This window comes from Pollicipes pollicipes, unplaced genomic scaffold, assembly GCF_011947565.3.
Source record: "Pollicipes pollicipes isolate AB1234 unplaced genomic scaffold, Ppol_2.1 Scaffold_5724;HRSCAF=6776_pilon_pilon_pilon, whole genome shotgun sequence".
In the NCBI taxonomy this organism is placed as follows: Eukaryota; Metazoa; Arthropoda; class Thecostraca; order Pollicipedomorpha; family Pollicipedidae; genus Pollicipes; species Pollicipes pollicipes.
This window is the reverse complement of record NW_023596746.1, coordinates 26,607,702-26,627,579: the sequence shown is the minus strand read 5'-3', so window position 1 is coordinate 26,627,579 and position 19,878 is coordinate 26,607,702. Positions and strand designations below refer to the sequence as shown.

General features: G+C 61.9%; 1 protein-coding gene across 1 annotated transcript; it reads left to right on the top strand.

Annotated features, from left to right (window-relative positions):
* Positions 1-4,372: 4,372 nt before the first annotated feature.
* Positions 4,373-18,517, top strand: LOC119102316 (headcase protein). Its single transcript, XM_037225683.1, has 5 exons — positions 4,373-5,156; positions 5,475-5,571; positions 10,444-10,632; positions 13,563-13,745; positions 17,956-18,517. Exons 1-5 carry the CDS (start codon positions 4,501-4,503, stop codon positions 18,109-18,111), a joined length of 1,281 nt encoding a protein of 426 aa, XP_037081578.1. The 5' UTR covers positions 4,373-4,500; the 3' UTR covers positions 18,112-18,517.
* The last annotated feature ends 1,361 nt before the right edge of the window (positions 18,518-19,878 follow it).

Genomic DNA, 19,878 nt, shown 5'->3' with positions numbered 1-19,878 from the left:
TGTAATGAACTGAGGAAGCTTCCCATTACCAGAATATGCAGTATTTATTTTCTCTGTCAGTGCAAAGCCATCAGTTCATGAATGCAGGCGTGAAATACCTAGCCTATGGTTTACTGAGGTACAAAGGCGAAATACCTGATACATTTTGGAGATAAGCCATTCCAAATTCCACCCATCTCCCGTCTCATTTGTAGTACGAAACTGGGTCCATAGCGTTTAAGATGTGCTTTGTTACAATACAATTTTCGTTGTCCAGGGACTTTGATAATCGCTGTCTAAGGAACATCCCTGGTCTCAGACAAACAACGTGGTGCATTGGATAACATTGATATGGCAATTTATGCACATTATGCATAGGTCCAGAATTAAGAAGAAATGGGAAAGCACGGAGTGCAAGTAACTTGGTACCTGCGGGTCAATGCCAGCTCAGCATTGTAGCATAGCGGTTTTTTTCGAGCTACATTCCTAGCTGGCCGGGGTGAGCCTGGCTGCAGGTGACGTTTTGAAATAGCTGCATCTCTAGTCAAGATTCTACGCGAACTTTCAAATCCCATGGCAGCGGCCGGAGTGCTGCAGGGGGATGGAGCAGCACGGGGGTTGGAACACGAATGAGATGACCAGGGCGTCTTCAAGACACCCAAGGCGCCCACTGTATCAAGGTTACAAAAGTTCATACGCACACAAGGCTTCGGGATCAATATACTGGGGAATCGAAAATTAGCAAGAAACAGTTCCGTCAAAAAACAGTATGGGGTGGCGGAAAGATTTAAAGGGGTCAAAATTATCATAAGTCACAAAATGGTCATGCATTCAAGATGGTAGGGACCATGGATACCACAGGTAGGCAGGGTGCACTCCTTAGTCGCTAAGGGGTCAGGGGCCAAGGAAACGGTATTAACACGCGCTTGGGTGGGGTGGGGGTCAGATTGATCCTCCCGAAGTCCTTCCAGCATGGTTTCCGAACGGCGCGGCGTAGCTGCACCAAATTTTGCATAGCTGTAGACAATTAAATAGTGGATCGCTTTACATACAAAATTTAGATGTACCTTGTAAGGTCGCTGATCTATCGCAGGCCAAAGTCAGGCCATAGTTTTAGCAAAGGCAATTTCTAGGGAATCGTTCAATCTGATACAACAACGGAGTGTTTGACGAAGCCATACATTTCTGGGATGCTTTCTTAGGCACCAAAAATGTTGAATGAGCAAATAGCATTGACCTAAGGTCAGGCATAAAGGTTAAACCAAGGTCAAAACCTACCTGATTTATTACTCTAGGGTTTCTTGTATGGGATAGTTTCTGGTGCTCATTTCGAATGTATTGACAGCAGAAACCGCATTATACATCTTTCATTGAGTTCTTTAAGGTCAGAAAAGGTCACTGACCTGAGATGACCCGGGTCGACATTTTGTTTTAGGAGCATACTGCCCAGCGTAATCTTTGCCGCTTATTCAAATGCAAAGCTAAGAGCAGTCTTGTATGATTTTGGTCACCATGACCTTCATAAGGTCAAAAAGGTCACTGACCTCAAATGGGCTTGTGACCTTTTGCTTAGAAACAGTTGCCGAGGTTCTGGGGGCACCTTGGAGACCAACCTGGAATTCGACCTTGTTTGAACTTATTTGACCTGGAGGTCGTTACCTAGGAATATCAAACTTTAATCTTAATGAGTCCACGTACAGGTCAAGACACCCAGCAAATTTAGTGTCTCTACCTTTCTTTGTTCCCGAGATCTCAGGGGGATCAAATTGACCCCCCCCCCCCCCATCCCGAGCGAAGGGTATTTAGCCGGCCACCCGGGCGCGTGTTAAGGTACCGTGCGTCCGTGAGGTGGGTTCGGTGCAGTACTGAAGATTCCTATCGAATGAAGTATTCATATCTAGGGACAAAGTATTCCTTTGTTTGGAGGCAAATGCTGATTATACGATGAGGATTTCAAATATGCCTACCTGCTTCTGCTTTAAATATCAAGCCTCTGATGCACAAAACGCTTTTTACTGGACAAAAAGTCTCAGCATTATTTGGCTTCGGGTTTATTTAAAGTATAACGTCATTGGTGACGAGAACACTTGAAGACAACAATGCATAGCTCGAAGCAGCATTCCAGAGTGGATTTGGAGAATGCATCAATGACATGCCGGTGCTTGGGTTGTTTAGTAAATGTCCCCCACATCATAATCAAATGACAGCTGTGCATCTACTTAAGTATCTCTCAATGTCGCGTCACTTTATTGAATGCTATTAATCAATCAACGCCACATACAGAAGAACACGATGCAATGCCGCTTAATCTGTTGTCTCAATATAGCCAGTGATTGCTTCGTAGCGATGCCTCACCAGTACGTCCCGACATGTTGAAGATAGCTTAACTTCATCCTGAGAACTTCGATCTCGCACCGAAAAAGGAACTGAAGTCCTTTCTTGTTTACATGAAGCGTGATAATACGGTTGTAGTCGTCAGTTGGCAAGCACGGCGATGGCAAATACCATGCTGCACAAGAAAATGTAATTATTGCTCACATTAACACGCGCATGCGAATTCAGTGAAATCTTAGTCTTCCTTACTTTACAGTTCTGGAAAAGCTTAGCAAAGGAACATAGCATGTGCAAAACTGAGCCGCAAAGCAGCGGCATAAAAGTGCAGCCAAGTAAAAAACAGAGGCAGGCACAAAAACAAGGAAAAGTAACAGCCTATGCACGGCACAGGCTAAATGCGGCTTGGTATAGATAGGCCACTGGGTTTGCGATTCCCGAGACTTCCTGCCAGAGATCAGCTAAGAGCAGGCAAAAATATCCCATGGGCACCCTGTTCCAGAAAATATTAAATCATATATGCTATAGGGTGCCTTGCAAATAATGCTGACTTAGAAATACTTCGAATTATTGCATCTAAGCATTATGACTGTTAGATCTATGTGTCATTATTGAGCGATGAGGTACAGTGATGGCTAAGCAATACTAAAATTACCGGCATCTAACTACGCCATTAACATCTCAAGCTCATGCACATCGTCCCTTGATGTGTGCTGGTCGACTAGACTTACGTGATTGTACTTGACCATGATATGTACTCGTGCAGAATCAAGCAAACCCCAGTTGGGCATGGACGTAGGGATAAAATGGGCCAGGTCGTCCGCGGCCGATCTGCTTTTCTTGTCAGATTAACATTTGCCGTAAGGTAATGCAAAACAAGACTTTTTTCTTTTTTTAATGAAAATTTTAAATTTTTTTAACTTCTTACTTTTTGCGGTTTTCCCACGTCTCCCTGGTTGGACACACTTGTGTCGGAGTCGAATCGTTTATCCTATCTTTCGGGGGTATAACCGCGGAAGTTTGGCCTGGTTACTACAAAATTGCGTAATTTACTACAAGGGCCATCCTGCTTTTTGACAGAACACGGAAGTTGTTGGGCCAGGTCGCGCTCGAACCTAGTCCCCATTTGGGTCGAGTCTAAATATTGCGCTGCGATATACATAGTTACTTGCTTGTCGATTTTCACCGCACATATTTTGTCGTAGTTAATTTCTCAAATCGTGTGCCAGGGTGGCAAAACTTCGACGGTTACATAAAAACTATAGAATGGTTTGAACCAAGTGATTGCTGTCTAGCATCATGCTTCTAGCTGGCAGCATTACTTCGCTAACGCTTTAATCCGATGTCGTCTGCATTTACCACCTTATGTCAACCGATGTTTGATTTCGAACGTCTATCTCATGAGGCTAACTGCCGGCCAGCATTATGCTTCTAGCTATGAGCTTTATTAGCAACATTATTTCAGCATTAGCAGCATCATTTCGCTGAAGCTTTTATCCGATGTCGTCTGCGTTTACCACATTGTGTCAACCGATGTTTGATTTCGACATCTATCTCATGAGGCTGACCGCCGGCCAGCATTTTGCTGCTATGAGCATTATTTCGCTTAAGCTTTCGTCCGATGTTGCTTGCATCCATCACCTTAGTTAACCGATGTCAGCTTGCGAACATCTCATGAGCTGCTTCTCAAATGGGCCTCGGCGACCGCCGTTTCTTTGTTCTTCGCCCCGGCCACGTGTGTCCCGAGCCGCGCCAGGCGACGTGGGGCGATCGATGGCAGACGCCGGGCTCAAGGCTACGTTTTCTGCAGCGCACATGGCGCACAACCCGGCTACACAAGCGTCATTCAACGCCTGGACCCGTGCCTCGCTGATAGAACCCCCTCCCCCCAGTTGTAAATTTATTTCCCTCTCGTAAAGCGCTGGCAAGCGTTCAAGGACAAACCTCACGTGGTCTTAAAATCATCGGCGCGCCAGCCAATCGCGTGGCGCGTTGCATTTACGGTGGGCCGCGCATGGCGGGCCGCGCCAGACCGCGCCTCGGCTGAATCAAAACAGGGAGGCCGGTCGCCTCGGCCGCTAGTCGGGGAAGAGGCGTTGGGGCGAGAAGGGCGGGACGATGTGAAGAGGACTGTTGGAGGCAGTTGGAACTTTGGCTGTGAGGTGTGCATGATCCAGTGTGAGAGGGAAGATGCCGCATAATCGTCGCAACCAAGTCGCATTGGTGATTGGCCACCAGCAGAGGCTAGACCCAGCCACCATTGAGAACCAGAACTTCGAGTCGACGCTTTGCTGTGTGCCGAACGGCTGCCTGACACCCGATGTCGCCCTGAATCCTCAAGATCGCACGGGTGTCAGCAAGGTGCTATGCAACAACGAACAGTGCCCTTTCTCGGGGTATATGCACCGGCAGTGTTTTGATAACTGGGAAGAGAGCGTTCTGACATACCTCAAGTCCTGTGGACGCGCACGGTCGTGGTCTGAAAAACAGCGTCATCAAAATTTGTGGACGAAGAAAGGGTACGACCTCGCTTTTAAGGCCTGTGGCTGCCGTTGCGGCAGAGGGCATTTGAAAAAAGATCTCGACTGGGTAAACGCCGCGAAAACAGGCGATGAAGACAACACCAAGAGGCGCAAGAAGCATAACAAAAGCAACAAGCCTGTGCTAACTCTGACCATCCAGACGCCGGCTATTGGATGTAACGGCAGATCACGAGCGAACAGCTTGGGGTCTACTGGATCATCCCCGCCATCGTCTGGGTCAGAGTCGCCACACAGTCCCCAACATTATCAAGCGGTGCGCAAGAGATCCAATCCAAAGAACGAGTTCTTCGCAGAACGCCTTAGGTGAGTGTTTATGAACTTCTCATATCAAATGGCATGTAATAATATCCGTGCCTGTGATGGATTTTTACATTCTTAGTGATCAAACGCGAATTTTCTTGCTCCAGTTGGTTCTAAGCGTTTCGCTATGGAAGGACTGTGTTCAGCCGCCTGGGTCTTTGTTAAGTGTCCTGTAAACCGCTGTTGTTTGGTCATACCACTGCATTCCTCAAAAGGTCCGGAGTGTCAATACACTGTCTTGTTTGGTTGGATTTTGCTCTGATATGCGCATTTACGTGGGCATGTCGCAACATATTCCTCACTTAGTCGTTCCCTATGCAGGCACAATTCTGGAGGAAATGGAATTTTCGCCCGCCGAGCAGATTTCAGCTCCTTCAACATCCTACCAAAGCACAAAATCAACTCGTATCACATCAAGGTAAGTTTTGCGACATTTGTGCTCGTCTGGTGTCTTGACTTGTTTTCCTTCACTGCCCTTCCTATCAAGTCCTGGCCTATTTCGATGCTGTTTTTCGTTGCCATTTATTCAAGGCTGCTTCAATTCCTCTGCGGAAATACGGCGCCAGCTGGCTTCGTTTTCCGGGTTGCGCCGTGCCCCGCGGCGCCGTCTGCCAGCCGTTCGCGTCTCGCTGCGTAGTTTGTCCTTGAGCCACGGCCAAGGTCATTTCGGGAGCCGCCGAATCGATAGGCGGGGCCGGCCGCCGGCCAAGCCCAGCGCCCGTGGGGGGCGCGAGGGGACCTAGCTGCCGCTCGATAAATAATGGCCGTGTGTACGCGATACCGGGGCGCGTGTTGGTTGACTGAGCGTCTGATGGGTGTTGCCAGCACGGCAGCCCGGGGCAGACACTTTTCGAAAGCTATTTTGGGGCAGTGGAATCTTGTTGGCGCACGGTTTTCATTACAACAATAGGGTTGTTCGCTGCAGGCTGGTTCACCCGAAGCAATGAACCATATTTCAGCACCTATTGTTCTGTAAGGCGCGGCACCCGCGACTAGGCTGATGCCGAGGATGCGCTATTGAACGGCCCTGCTCCCCATTACACCTTTTGTTGTGGATGAGTCCGAAAACGCCTCACTGGGGCCAGGTCGCCTGTCCCTCAGCCCCCCACCCCACCGAGCCGGTGTCGCCGGCGCCGCTCCCACGCCGCCATCGCGTCTGCCGATCCCCGGAAGCGTGGGGCCGTCCTCTGGCACGGGGCCCGGCCGCCAGTAGCCCTGGCCTTTGGTGGCGGCCGGCGCCCTTCGGCGGCCGCCAATGCCAGCATCGGTCGATCCGCGCACACGCGGCCGCGACGCAAATAGCGCCGAGCCGGCCGCTGGCGGCGACCCGTCGGCACCGACGCGGCGCCGCCCTGCTCGTGACGTCGCGGACGACGCGGTAATGCGAAAACTTGGATCCGGAGCCGGCGTGGCGATGAAGGAGTGGTGCCGCACGTTGATGAATAGCGCGAGGAATTGGGGGCGCTGCCCGGGTCAGTCGTGGGCGCAAGTGGTGCAGGTTTGAGTGGCATATGAGGAGTTGCAAGGGAGATCCCGGAACCGGGTCTGCGTCGCAAGCACGTCGAATATGAATTAAAACGTGTTTTCATATTGAACGTAAGGTCTCAGTATTTATAACAAAACTCGTCGCAAGACGACCTCAGCAGTCGGCGCACTCCAAAACCGATATAAGGAACAATTTTGAATAATTTCTGATCGCTCCAAATGCCAGCGGGCATTTCGTTGTCACGTCCGCACCGTAGCCGTGTCATCACCCCTGAGCTGAGGTGACACGGTAGTCCGTCGAAAGGCGCGCTGGCACCGTCTGCCACCGGTGTGGAACACTTGTGCGCCGGGGTCTTTGTGGAAGGGCTGCAGCAGACAGCGGCGGTGATGTACTCCCCACGCCGCCCTATTTCACCGCGGGCCGCAGATTAATGTCCTGCCATGCCCGTGCCCCGCCGCGATGCCTGGGTTTAATTTGGCAGCGGGCGCGTTGGCTGGCGCCGCAGCCGGCGCGGCGGCGGTGCGGCGCGCGGTCGCGCGGTGCCCAGAGCCCAGAGCCCACGCAGCCTGATCGCTATTTGGGTCGGGCGGCGGCCGGGCGCCGGCGGCGGCGGCGGGTGTCCAGCAGCGCTGCCGTCCGCGCTCCTTTGTGCGGAGCGGAGCCTCTTGGTTCCACCGTGCGTTTAATGTTCCTTTGTGTGCCGGCGGGCCGGCCGCAGGAAATGTGCTCTATTTTCACCCCTCCCCCCCCCCCCGTCCCCTTCCCGACATAAATTGTCGCCGGCACGAGAGCGTCCGACAAACAGGCGTCGGTTGAGAGCCGTCGGCGGTTGCTAGGCCGGCGTGCCTCCGGTCCGGCGTGGCGGGGAGAAGTCGTGGTTCGTCCTTTCCTCTCGTTTCCTCGCTTCCCTGTCACCATGAGCAAGCTGAGGTTTGGTATCCTTTGTGGATTTTTCGATCAAGCGTGTTTGAAAATTCTCGTGAGAATGACCAAGGAGTTGGATTGCAGTATAGATCACGCGTCATGGCGGGCTTTCGGTGTGTTACTTGGCGTCCCGTGCGTTCGTAACTCAGCCCAGGGGGTCTGCTCAACACCGGCTAATTTCGGGACACTCACTGTGGACGGCTTGTGATGTTGGGTCATCTTAACTCAATCAGCCCAAACCAGATTCGGATGTGGAAACGTCCGGCTCTCTTATGTGAAGCGTGTTGACGTACCGCCTGCATCAGTCAGATCACCGAGCCCCTAGTTCCAGACTGTTATTAAGCTTCCGCCTCGCTTCAGCGTCGATCGTTTTGGCCGTCATGACTGACGTCTTTTGGGTGAGATTCATGCCACAACTCACTAGACTCTGGTCTGAAGCCCCTCGAGCCCTCACTGTTTCCGCCACAACAAGTCTGACGCTTCAGCGTGACTGTAGCCGCGCCCCCTCGGCCTCCCCCCCTCCCCCTCCCCCCGGCTGCCAGCCACTGGGGAGGTGCTGCTGACCGGAGGCGGCAGCGGACGTCCGCTGCCGCCCCCCGTCCGTCGCGGCGCCCCTCCCCCTCCCCCGCCCCCCCCCCCCCTGCGCGGTGTGGCGTCTTATTTGCGTCGGCCCACTACCGCGTGACTCACTCAGAGCCGTGTTTAATCTGCGATAGCTGCCGCGGCCGGCCGGTTTAAAAACGCGGCCGGCCAGAGGTCGCGTGAAGGTCAGCGCGCCGCGCAGTTGCTCACATGTTGCATGCCGGACGGCGCAGCGCGCTCGGACTGCACGACGCCCCGCCCCCACCCCCTCCCCGGGGCTGGCCGCGGCCGCGCGGACCGTGCAGGGCTCCGCGCAGGCCCGTGCGGCCTCGTGCGGAACTGCGGCGGCGGAGTGGGGGGGGGGGGGGGGGGGGGAGCGCCACAGTCCCAGGCGTCGAGTTTGTGCTGAGCTTGGGCGTTGGCTCGTGACAGCGGCTGGGCGGCGCCCCCGCCCCGGGCCTCCGCCGGCGGCGGCCTCGCCGCTGAGTGGGTGTTTTGGAGCATGGCGGCCACGACTGCGGGCCATGCGTCCCCCCCCCCCCCTCCCGCTGCCGCCCCGCCCCTCCCCGCGCGCAACGTGGAGGGTTTTGTTGTGTCTGCGCCAGCCCCTCCCCATCGCCCCGCCCGTGTTGCTGTCTCATTAGTCACGCCACGGGGGAAGGCGTGCGCGCCGATCCCTGTGGACAGATTTCATGCCATTTCGGGGATCCGAACCCTTCTCGCGAGTACTTAAATGTAATGGGTTTGTTGATCGTTGCGATTAAGAGCCGTCGCCGAGGGAAGGCCGAGGTGCCGGAGGTGCCGCGTGCGCTCCGCCTCCGTCATCCCCGGCAGAGCCCTGTGGGAGTGGTTGTGACGAAGGCGGCGGCGGCGGCGAGCTGAGGTGGCTTGCAGATTGATTTTTTCCGGATCGGGCTGTCGCCTCGTGCGCTCGCTGCGCCGCTCGGGCTGTTGTAACCCGGTAGAGGCTGGATATTGATCTGCGGTCGGCTGCCCTCCGCGCGCCGACGCGGCGGCGCGGCGGCGGCGGCTCGTCTCGTGCCACGAGCGACGTCGCCAGCCGTGGACGGCCCGCTTTCTTGCACGCGTCCTGAGCCGCTTGTCGCGCTCCGGTTCAGCCAGTCGGTCGCGCTGAAGGCCGACTCTGCCGTCTTGGTTTGCGGGCCACGTTTGTCTTTTTTGTGGGTTTCGGTAGCGCTGTGGAATGATCCTGAGTTGAGCTGGGCGCGCCCTCAGTTTGTGGGGCGACAGGGACTGGCTTCCTTCTCGTTGGTTGGTCTCTGCCTCTGAGGTCAAAAGCACGTATCGCATCTTGGCGATCATGGTTACGTGTTGCCGATTTTCCCATCGACAAACTATGCCGGTGGTGTTGCGCGGGGGAGACCAATGTAGCGCCGCCTCACTTAGTCCAGTGCCTGACACCGCCCCTGCCGCTCAGCCGGCGTGGTGTCTGCCGCCCGGCGCCCGCTCCGCCCAGTCCGATGCCTGGCACCGCCCCTGCTGCCGCCGGCGTGGCGTCAGCCGTCCGGCGGCGCATGCTCCACCCAGTCCAGTGCCTGGCGCCGCCCCTGCTGCCGCCGGCGTGGCGTCAGCCGTCCGGCGGCGCATGCTCCACCCAGTCCAGTGCCTGGCGTCGCCCCTGCCTGCTGCCGGCCTGACGTCAGCCGTGCGGCGGCGCCGCTGACCGAGCGCGCTGACTGCGCAGCGGCGGCGGCGGCGCGGGGTCGCGGGCCGCGGGCCGGGTCAGCACGCCGCCGGACGGCTGACGTCAGCGGCGGCTGCGCAGGTGCGGCGCTGACCGACATCGGCGGCCGCTCGCGTGACGCGGGGTCGTGCCGGGCCGGGCCGGACGGGACGGCGGCCCTCCCGCCGCCACCAGCTGCTGCACTCAGCCGGGTGCCGGAAGCGGTCATGCCTGCCGGCAGAACAACGGTCGCGCAATCTTGGAACGCGCCCAGGGTTCGCTGGAATGGGCGGCCTTTCTGGGAAAATTGGCCCCTTTTCTGGTGGTTAGGTGACGCACGCGCCCCGCTGGCGTCGCACCGTAGTCTGCATCCGCAAATGACACTTCCCTGCTCCGCTGGGAGGCGTTGTTGACATTGCCTGCTGGGCAGCGGCGGGTCCCGTCATGCGATATGTTTGGTCAGTTTCCTGTTTGTATTATTCAGCCATGTGGGTGACGACGACATGCGATGAGCCTAACAAACTTGGGTGTGGCGCTGCAACTTGCATGAAAACAGCGCGCTCTAACGCTGGCCTGCCGAACCGTCCCCTTACTGACCGCCGCCGTCTCCGCAGATGGAGGACGAGGGCTCCCAGGGCAACGACGACACCCGGTGTTTCCTGCTGTCGTCGCTCGCCTCGGCGCGCATGTGTCGCACCTTCTGCGTCATCTGCGGCGACTCGCTCGTCGTTTACGACCGCTACCCCATCATCGACGGCACGTTCTTCATCGGACCGAGACAGCACTCGCGGGCCTGCGTACAGGTGAGGAGGCGCCGTGGTCGGGGGCGTCGAGTGTACCCCGCTGCTGTGTTTGGTCGTCATCATCGCCGTCATCACGTTGACAATCATCACTTTCGACCATCGCGCACCGCCTGGCATCGCCACCATGATGCACAGCACGGTGCCGGTGTGATGATGGCGTGATGATCTGCGGCATCGGCGACGGCATGGTCGGAGCGGCCGCCTGCGGCCGACCAGTGCACGTCCCGAGGCGAGCCGCTCTCGGTCGCAGATGTCTGCTGCCCTGCCGGGGGCCGCCGCTGTCGCCGGCCTTGGCGATAGCCACTATCGGCTCTGCGGTCAGCAGCCGGCTGCACGGCCGGCAAACAGGCTCGGCCGGCCGTCTGCACGGCTGTGCACGACTGTGCACGCCGTGCTCGGGTCCGGCCAAGCGAGTCGGGGCCTGTTGCCTCCCCCCCCCCCCCACCCCCCACCCCCGCTCCACCCTCCGCTGCCGAGCGACGTTACGCCGTTGGCCGGCTCGGCCCGGCCCGGCCCGGCCCGGCCCAGCTCGGCCCAGCTCGGCCCGACTCGACCCGGCAGGTACACACGCACTAATGGAACACGAAGGTCGGCCGACTGCAGACGGCCCGACAAAACAGCCGACGGCCGGTAAAAACGGCCGCGCCGTAAATGCGCCTTAGACCGCCTCCGCCATAGACCGCCGGCCGGCCGGCCGCCGGTTACTGGGCTGGATGCCGGCCGGTGTGACGGACCTGTGGTAGCTGAAGGCTGTCGGCCGGGCCGATGACGCCTCAGAAGGGAGCGGTGGCAGCAGGCCGCTTAGTTACGGCAGCGGGCCGCCTGGCTACGAGGGGCCACCGGTGACTGCAGCCGCCATATCCCGCACCAGCTGGCGGGCCGGGCCGGCTGGTTCGTGTTTACCGCGCCCCTGGCACGCCGCCGCCGCGGCGACCAAGTGCGCCGTTGGCCGGCGCGCTCGGGGGCCGCGCGCCGGGTGGATCGCGCCCCGACTCGTGTAAATATTGACCGAAATTCTGCCGACCGGTGGGCGGCACCGCCGCTGCCCGACCGCTGTCGGTGCCCTGTCCGGGACTGGCGCCCGCTGGACGACCCCTAGCAACCCCTAGCGACACTTGGCGACCCCTAGTGACATGGTCCAGTCCGGTCTGGTCCGGTCCGGGGTGGGCGTCGCGCCTCCAGTCGGCCGGCGCCGGTCGGCCCCGCGCGCTCGGGCCGCCCCTGCCTCCGCGGCCCGTGACGTGGGAATCTCCGAGGACATGCAGTGTCGCCCCGGCAGGGTTTACACGGCCGCTGCCAGCGGGGAGCAGTGGCAGATGTTTACAGGGGGCCGACTGACAGAGGACGACGCAGCGAGTTGTCCGGCTCGAGGCGTATCTGGCGGCCGCGCGGCGACAGGGCCTGTGTGCTGGCCTACCTCCACTTCATGCCGAGTGCGGCGGCTTCTCGCAACTCACGCCGCCCGTGTTTGCTTTCGTTGCCTGCAAGCTGGACCGCCCGCGTGGCCGCCGGGATCGGACGCGTCGCCGTGGCGTGCGCGCGCGTCACGAGGACGTGCGCCACGGCACGTCTCGCGTGCGGCGCACGTCCGCGCGCCGTCGCCCGCCGGCCACCGGGCTGGAACCGAACGGCGCCGCGCCACGGCCCGCCGACAGCGTAATGGGTTCTCATGACGGCCGGCGGGCACGTCCAACCTTGGCGCGCCCTGCTGCGCTCCAAAGCCGCTGAAATACGGCGACCGGTTCGGCGCCGGCCGAAGCCGACTATCTGCCGCGCGCCGGCCCGGCCCGGTTATTTAGCGTCGCCCGGCTGATTGTTGATCGGACAGGCGCGCGGCCTCTCGGGTGTCGGCCGCGCGGCGCCGGTCCGGCGGCCCTCGCCGGGACCCCGGCGGCTTTGTGCGCCTGTCGCCCGTCGGCCGGGCCCGGATGAACGCGCGGTGGCCGGCCGGCCGGCGGCGTCCCGCTCTCGCCGGCGGCCCGGGCCGGGCGTCCGAAGCCCGGCCGGCCCGGGCCGGGACGAGACGCGCGCGCTGGCATTGCTGGCATGCCGTGGACGCGACGCTCCTCGTGTGCCACCTGCCCGTCCGGCGTTGGATCGGCGTGACGCGCGCGAGGACGCTGTTCGTCTCTCTGCCAGCGGGAAAGTGCCAGGGGAAGACGTGCGTGTGTGGTCGCTAAGCTCCGTGTCTTGCTTAGTGGGCCATGCGGGGGCAGACAGCGCGGCTGGCGGCTCGCAACAGGGAGAGAACTCGTCTGGATTCAGTTCTCTTGTCCCAGTACGTCGTGCGCAGTGTAAGAAGCCCTTACGGCATGATTGTATTTGTCATTTTGTATATTAGTTTGGCGCGTATCGGCAGCTGTGGTCATCGATCACCCAAAGCTCACTGGCACTGTGGCTGCCACTGTATAAACGGCTGCGGCATGCGGCTATGTCACCAGAGCGGCGCGCCATCAGCTGTGTGCATGAGCGCGCCGTCTCGGGGCACATAGCGCCACAGCTGTGTTTGGTCGCCGTCGCAGCTATTCTAGCTCATCGCGGTCACTCCGCCGCCTGCTCTGATGTCCGCTCCGACATTACAAAACCGGCCCTGCCCCACCCTGCTCTGTCCTCACCTCATCTCATCTCACCTCACCTCACCTGACCTGACCTCACCTCACCTCACCTCGCCTCGCCTCACCTCGCCTCGCCTCTCCTCATCTCACCCTACCTTACCTCACCTCACCTTACCTCATCTCACCTCATCTTACCTGACCTGACCTGGTCTGACGTGTCGAAATGGCGTGCCCTACCCCTGGCCCGACCTGACCTGACGGGACGAAATGACTTGCCCTGCCCTGACCTGAGTCACCGAACCTTCTACCCTGACCCAGGTAACTTAACGCGTGTGACATGACCTGAGCTGACCGTGCGTCATCGCTTCGTTGCAGGTGCGGTACGACAACCGCGTGCAGTACCTGTCCGCCGTGTGCATGGGCTGTCTGGAGGGCTGGACGGTACGGCTGCGGTGCCGGTGCTGCGCCAAGCCCTGGGACGGCTCCCAGCTCATCCTGGGCACCATGTACACTTTCGACATCTTCGCCGCCACGCCCTGCTGCACAGAGCGACTCAAGGTACGGTCCGCCCGACCGGCCGGTGGGCGGGGCTGCCTCGCCCCGCCTCCGCCCGGCGGCGCGGGGAGGGGGCGGGGGGGGCGGAAAACGTCGGCGACTGCGTTCGCGCATTATTTGGCACTCAGTCAGGGGCCGGTGCACCCGACGCGGCGCGTGATGGCGTCACGGGTTGAAGGTGCGGCTGGCGAAGCTGCCGGTCAGACGCGCGTATGGCCACATCGGTCTACCGGAGCCCGAATGCGCGGCCAAATTCGGTTGCGGGTTCGGGGAGGGGGGGCTTCGGTGTTTGTGTCCGAGACGGTGGCGAACTCACGGTCCAGAATGCGTCGCCTGTACCGTTGTTAAGCATAACACAATGCTGGCCGGGCCGTAGCATCGTACGCGGGGGGGGGGGGGGAATCCAGACAAACGGAACACCTTCAACAATTATGCAACGCTGGCGCATCTTGACGAGTGGGTGTGAAGTGTGGAAGTGACGCGGGCCGTAAAGTTCCGCCCTCCTGCCTGCGGTGGTGGCCGCCGTCGGCCATCGCGTGCGCCACGTGTGGGCGTCTGACCGCGCCACGTGTGGCCGCTGTCGGCCGGCGGGCGCGCCACGTGTGGCCGGCAGCGAGGCGGCTCGCGGCGCGCCGACACAGGGCGCCATTAGTCTCGGCGTCCCCAGCTGGCGCGCCGTCATCCCGCCTAACGACGCCGCCGTCGCCGTCCGCATCTCGCGCCGTTTCTTGTGGCCGGCGCGCGGCCGATTGGCGCGCTTTTTACCGGCGCCGTGTGTGTGTGTGCGCGCGCGCCGGCGGCTGTTTGGGCCGGACGCCGCGTGTTGACGTGCCGTCGCCGGCTGGCGGGCTCGAAAGGCCGCGGCCCCGTTTGATTGAAGGAGCCGGACGGGTGGTGTTTGCGCCGGCATGCCCGCCGGCAAGAGACTGAGCGCGTGCTGGGCGAGCTGGTCCAGTCAGATGACGGGGAGGGGAGAGTTTGCTCTGCGAGCGTTATTTTGGGTCTGTTTGCACCCGTCTTTTTACCGCTCTGTTTGCCTGGAGCCCTCTCATCCCTTCGTCCCCATTTCGACGCCCTGGTGTCGGCTTTCTTGTTTGGTCTGTCCGTTCCCCTCACGTCGCTGTATCGTGTTTTCCTCCCCTGTTCTTTGCGCCGTTTCTCGCTCCTCGCCCTGTTGCTCTGCCCATCTCCTCCGCCGCGCTTCCCCTCTGTCCGATGGGACATGCACGCTCGCGGGCACCGCGCGGGCCGAGTCTGCAGCCGGCGTGCAGGAGAGAGAACCTTCTGGCCGTCCGTCCGTCCGGCAAACCGCAGCCGCAGCTGGCTGGAGCCGCCTGCTCCCCCGACCGGCCGGCCGCGCCGCGTGCATACCCCGCCGGCGCGGTCTTGACCTGGTTTGAGGCCGGCGACCCGGCGCGGTCGCCGCCGGGGCCGGCCGGCACCTGCCGGCGCCGGCGCCGGCCGCGGCCCTCCCCGGCTGCGCGGCTGACGACGCTGCCTCCTACGATTATGCTAATGGCGCTGCTGTTACCAGTCGCGTGTAATGGGCTGCGTGTGGTCCGGTGGCCGCGGCGTCCCGAGACTCGAGCCATCGCCGATCAGCGCCGCTTTGTTTACCGGCGGCCGCAGCTGCCGCGGCCACCGGCGCCGGGACGGCTCGCACGCGGATCGAACTGGGCCGCGGAGACCCGCGGGAACCCATGCGTGACGAGAGGGGGTCGCGATCGCTCTCCGTCTGTCCGTGCGCCGCCGGATGCGCCGTCCGCGGCGCCCGGCGCTGGCGCCCGCCATCGAGCTCAAAGACGCGCCACAGGCGAGCCCGGGCCGACCGACGACCCGAGCCGTCGTGACGTCATCGACGAGGATCCGTCACTGTTGCGTCAGGACGCGCCGGCGGAGGCGTCTTGCACGCGCGTGCGGCGCGCCTCGGCTCGAGACGCGCGTGCCGGGCGCCGGCGCCGGCGGCGGCCGGCACGGGGGCCGGTAAAAGTGGCCCCGCCGGCCGGCGCGGGCGCGGTGTTGCCTCACCCGCCGGCGTGAATGGCCGTGTTGGCCATTGTTCTCGGCGCGATATTCGTCCCATGGCCGGCGAGAGGCGGCGGGTGGATGACCTGGCCGTCTGCCGCTGCCACGCGCGCCTTGCTGACCCTTGGTCGGTGACCTCGGGCGCCCTCCGACTCTTGTAGTGAGAAGTGCATCGTGAGATTGGTGAGAACCCAGTAGTCTCTCGGGTACTCAAGCGTGCGACGGCAGGGATTTTCCAGCGTCCCTTAACGATATGCTTCACACTTTCCGACGATGGGTGTAAAGGTGACCAGATGAACTTAGTTGTTAACATTATCTGTTCGGGTTTTAGCAGATGCCTGCAGTTGCTTTTCACAAGTTGCAGTCTCTTTAGGAATCAGGAGGCGGTATTATGGATAACGTACTGGTCGCTGCGTTCACAGCTAGATAGGGACTCGGCGAAGTCGGTTGCAAGGTCCCATGTGGAGCCCGGCAGTGTACCATCAGGTCATCGGTGCCCGCGCGGCCCGGGAGTCGAGCTGGGCGCGCCCATGACGCCACTGCGCCGCTGACACCCTGTCGGCGGCCGAGAGATGGCCTGATACGTGCGTGCCGTGCAGCTGGACCGGAACGGGCGCGTTATCGCTGTGCCCGGCGCCGCGGCGGTCGGCCGCGCTCCGGCGTTCCACCGCGTTACAATCCAATTACGCCGGCAATTAGGGCGGCCGCCGCGCGACAAAGGCCGCGCGACCGCGGCTCGCCCCGCCGCCGCCGGTGGCTGGTCCGCACGACCGACCGCCGCCGCCGCCTCGGGGCCTCTCCCTCCCCGCCCTGGGGGTCGTGTTCCTCTTTGTGTCGCTTATTGGCCATTCAGGGCGCGCGGCAGGGCGGGGCCGGCCTCGGCCTGTTGCTCTCCGGCGGCGGCGGCCGGCGCGCGCCCGCTCTCCCTGCTGCCTGCGCCGCCGGCGTAATTAATAGGAGCGCCTCTGCCAGGCGACCGGTGGGCTCTCTCGTCGCTGCCGGCGCCGCTCAAAGACCTCAATGGGCTCATCGCGGTAAATTGCCGCGGCGCCCGGCGAGTTGGAGTAAATCTCGTCAGAGCGCGCCGGCGCGACCATTTATCACTAACGAGATTTCTATGGCGCTCCGCGTCGCCGGCGGCCGCCCCGTCGGCGACGGACCGACGTGCCCCCATTCGGTCGGCGCGCCGGGCTGCTGACATTTGGCCGATCAGCGGCGGCGGCGGCGGCGGCGGCGGCCGTAACAGCCGGCTCGGACCCCGGCCGCCGTTGCCGCCCTGCCGCGCCGCGGGCTCCGGCTCCGCGCCGTCGCTCCCGGTCGCTCCTCGCTCCCCCGCCCCGCCGCGGGCTGTGGCTCGTCGGGCGCCATCGCCTCGGCCGGCCTGGCGCGGGGGCTGGGGAGGGGTAGGTTGCGTCATGAAGCGTGCACCGGCGCCGGCGCGCGCGGGGAATGAACTGAAAGTGGGTCAGCGCGGTTTTTTACCCCGCGGCCGCCGGATTTGGCGCGCCGAGGGCGGCCGGACGGCCCGCGCGCGCGCCCTGGCGGCCCAAGGCCGGGCCGAAAGTGCGGCCTTCCACTGCGACGTCGACCGGTGAGAACGGCCGACGCGGCGCCCGTCGGCCGCGCTGCCCCGAGCTCCACCGTTGCGCAGCCAGGCCTCTGGGTCAGGGCAAGTGTCAATGACCCCCCCCCCCCCACCCTCGAAGCGGTGGCGTCGCGGCGTGCACCTGTGTCGGCGTTTGGTGGCCAGGCTGCGGCGTCGTGCTATCACCGGCGTCATTTTTAATGTCGTATCGGGGTCGCTCGCTCCGGAGAGGATGGCCGGCTCACGACCGATAGCGGACGCTGTATCGGCGGTCTTGCGGCAGTGGTTATGTTTATTGGTTTGTTCAGGCCTTGCTGGCGGTGATACGGTCCATTGGAGGCTGCTTTATGTTGCCGCCCGTTGAAATTATTAATTTCATAGCTTATTTGCCGTTGTGTTATTACTTACGGGATGCTAAATGTCTGTCGGTTTGTTAATTTCATGCGCGCTGTCATTGTACACACATGCCAAGTACGCCACTTCAGTCAAAAATGAACTGTACTTTTGCACGACTACACTTGCTTGGTCGTGCCTACATTTTCTCGGTCGTGTCGTGTCATGGCGACTGCAGTGTGTCTGACCGCCCGCCGTCTCCTGTTGCAGTGCAACGAGTGCGAGTGTCTGGTGATCGCGCCCGACCAGCGGCTCAACTTTTTCTCGGACTACAGCCACATGGTGAGCTGTCCGTTCTGCACGGCGCTGGAGAACCACTTCGTGAAGGCGCTCTCCTTCTACCAACGCGTCGAGCCGCCCGCGTAATGCCGGCCTCCCGGCTAGGTCAATGTGTGCGTGGGCGAGCGAGGTGAGAGTCCCGGCCAGGGGCCGACCGACGGCGGCGCCGACGAGCCGCGGCGGCCGCAGCAGCCGCCGGCCAGCCGACCGGCGGACAGATCGACAGACCGGCCGGCCGGCCGGCCGGCTGGGCCCGCCGCAGAGACACGACCGCTCGGCAGACGCGCTCGATTTTTTATGTTTTGATACCTAGCGTAAGGCGGCTGCGCGATCGGTACGTTACGGCACGGCACGGCACGGCACGGCGCGGCATGGCGCGGTGGGCCGGGTCGGGCCGCGTGCCGGCGCCAGGACGGACTGGCGCCGGCCGCCGCGCCACCGCGGTCGGCGCCCGCTCGCACCGCGGCACGTCCGCTTGGCCTTTGGACGGGACTGACACTAGTTGATTTTGTTTGGTGCGCCCGCGCTTTGCCTAGTCTCGGTGTTAAGTTATGTATCAGTTTTGCGTTGGATTTCAGCAGTTTGCGCAGGCCCCGCAGCCGGCCAGTATTTTTGTACATAGGTCGCGTGCGGCGCGTGTGTGCGTGTGCGTGCGCGTGTTTGTGACTTGTCTTGTGACGCCGACAGAAAGAAGCGTATTTTCTCTGCACTTGTGCCGGGCCGGCGCCGGCTCTGCGCCGTCAGCCGCGCTCCTTCGGGGGCCGGCCGGCGCCGCCGAGCCTGGTGCCGGCCTGCCAAACTAAACCAGTCGGGCCGCGTCGACATTCGGTCGGCGCGGCTCGCACCGGAGGGGGCGTGTGATAAGACGGGATTGAGGTGGTCCGAGGCTCGCGCCGTGTTCGCCGCCGCGTTAACCGTCGTCTTCGTCGCGCCGTGTTCGAAGCGCCCAGCGTGGCCTGACGCGTGAGGTCTGAGTCGGGTGTCGGCCGTCCCCCGGCCCCGGCCCCCGCCCCCCCGCCCGGCCGGTCACTTGGCCGGCGCGACGCCGACCGGTCTCAAGAGCAGACCGCGACCTCCGCGCTCAGGTGGCGCCCGTCCCAGCGCCTCCCAAAACCCCCTGTAAGTGTACATAAGACGGAAAGGCTCGTGCCTAGAGCGGTCGGCCGTCGTGGTGGTGCGGCGTGCCGCCGCGGTGGGTGCCGATCGGGAGCGGGGGACCGCCTTCGCCCCCGGCGGTGCCGGCCGCGGCGGGGCGCCGCCGCCCGGCCGCCGGCCCATGCGCCCCGATCTCTGTTCGTTCGGACGCTCCAGCCGGTGGTGGCCGGGCCCGCCCTGTGTCTGATGCTGGCGGGACTGTCGGAGGCATTAAGTACAAACTAGTGGGTAAGGTGAGCTGGGGCCGCGGCCGGCGCCTTGTCTCGGGCCGCCGACCAGAGCCGGCGGCCTCCCCGGCCTCCCGCCCGTCCTGCGGTGTGCGGCGGCGCCGGGCGAGAGAGCGAGCGCGCGCGCGCGCGCTGTGCCAGCCGGCAGCGGCCGGAGTCGACGCCGTGGCCAGTAGACCGCTTGCTGGCCAGTCGATGCCACCCTTTCGGTCCCCGTGGTGGGCGGGCATCTGTGGGCGCTGTGCTGGCGTCGCCGATCGCTGACCGCACCGCCCACAGATGCCCCGGGCGTGCGGAAATCAGACGTATCACCGTAAGCCTCGGATGCAGGCCTACACCCTGTCCGTGCCTGTGTGGGTGTGGGTGTGTGAGCCGTACCTGATAGCTGTAAGCCGAGCCGACAAGCTCCTGCTGTGCGAAGCGCTGTGGATCCCGCTAAAGTACCTGAGGCGCCGGGCGGCGGCGTGCCGGC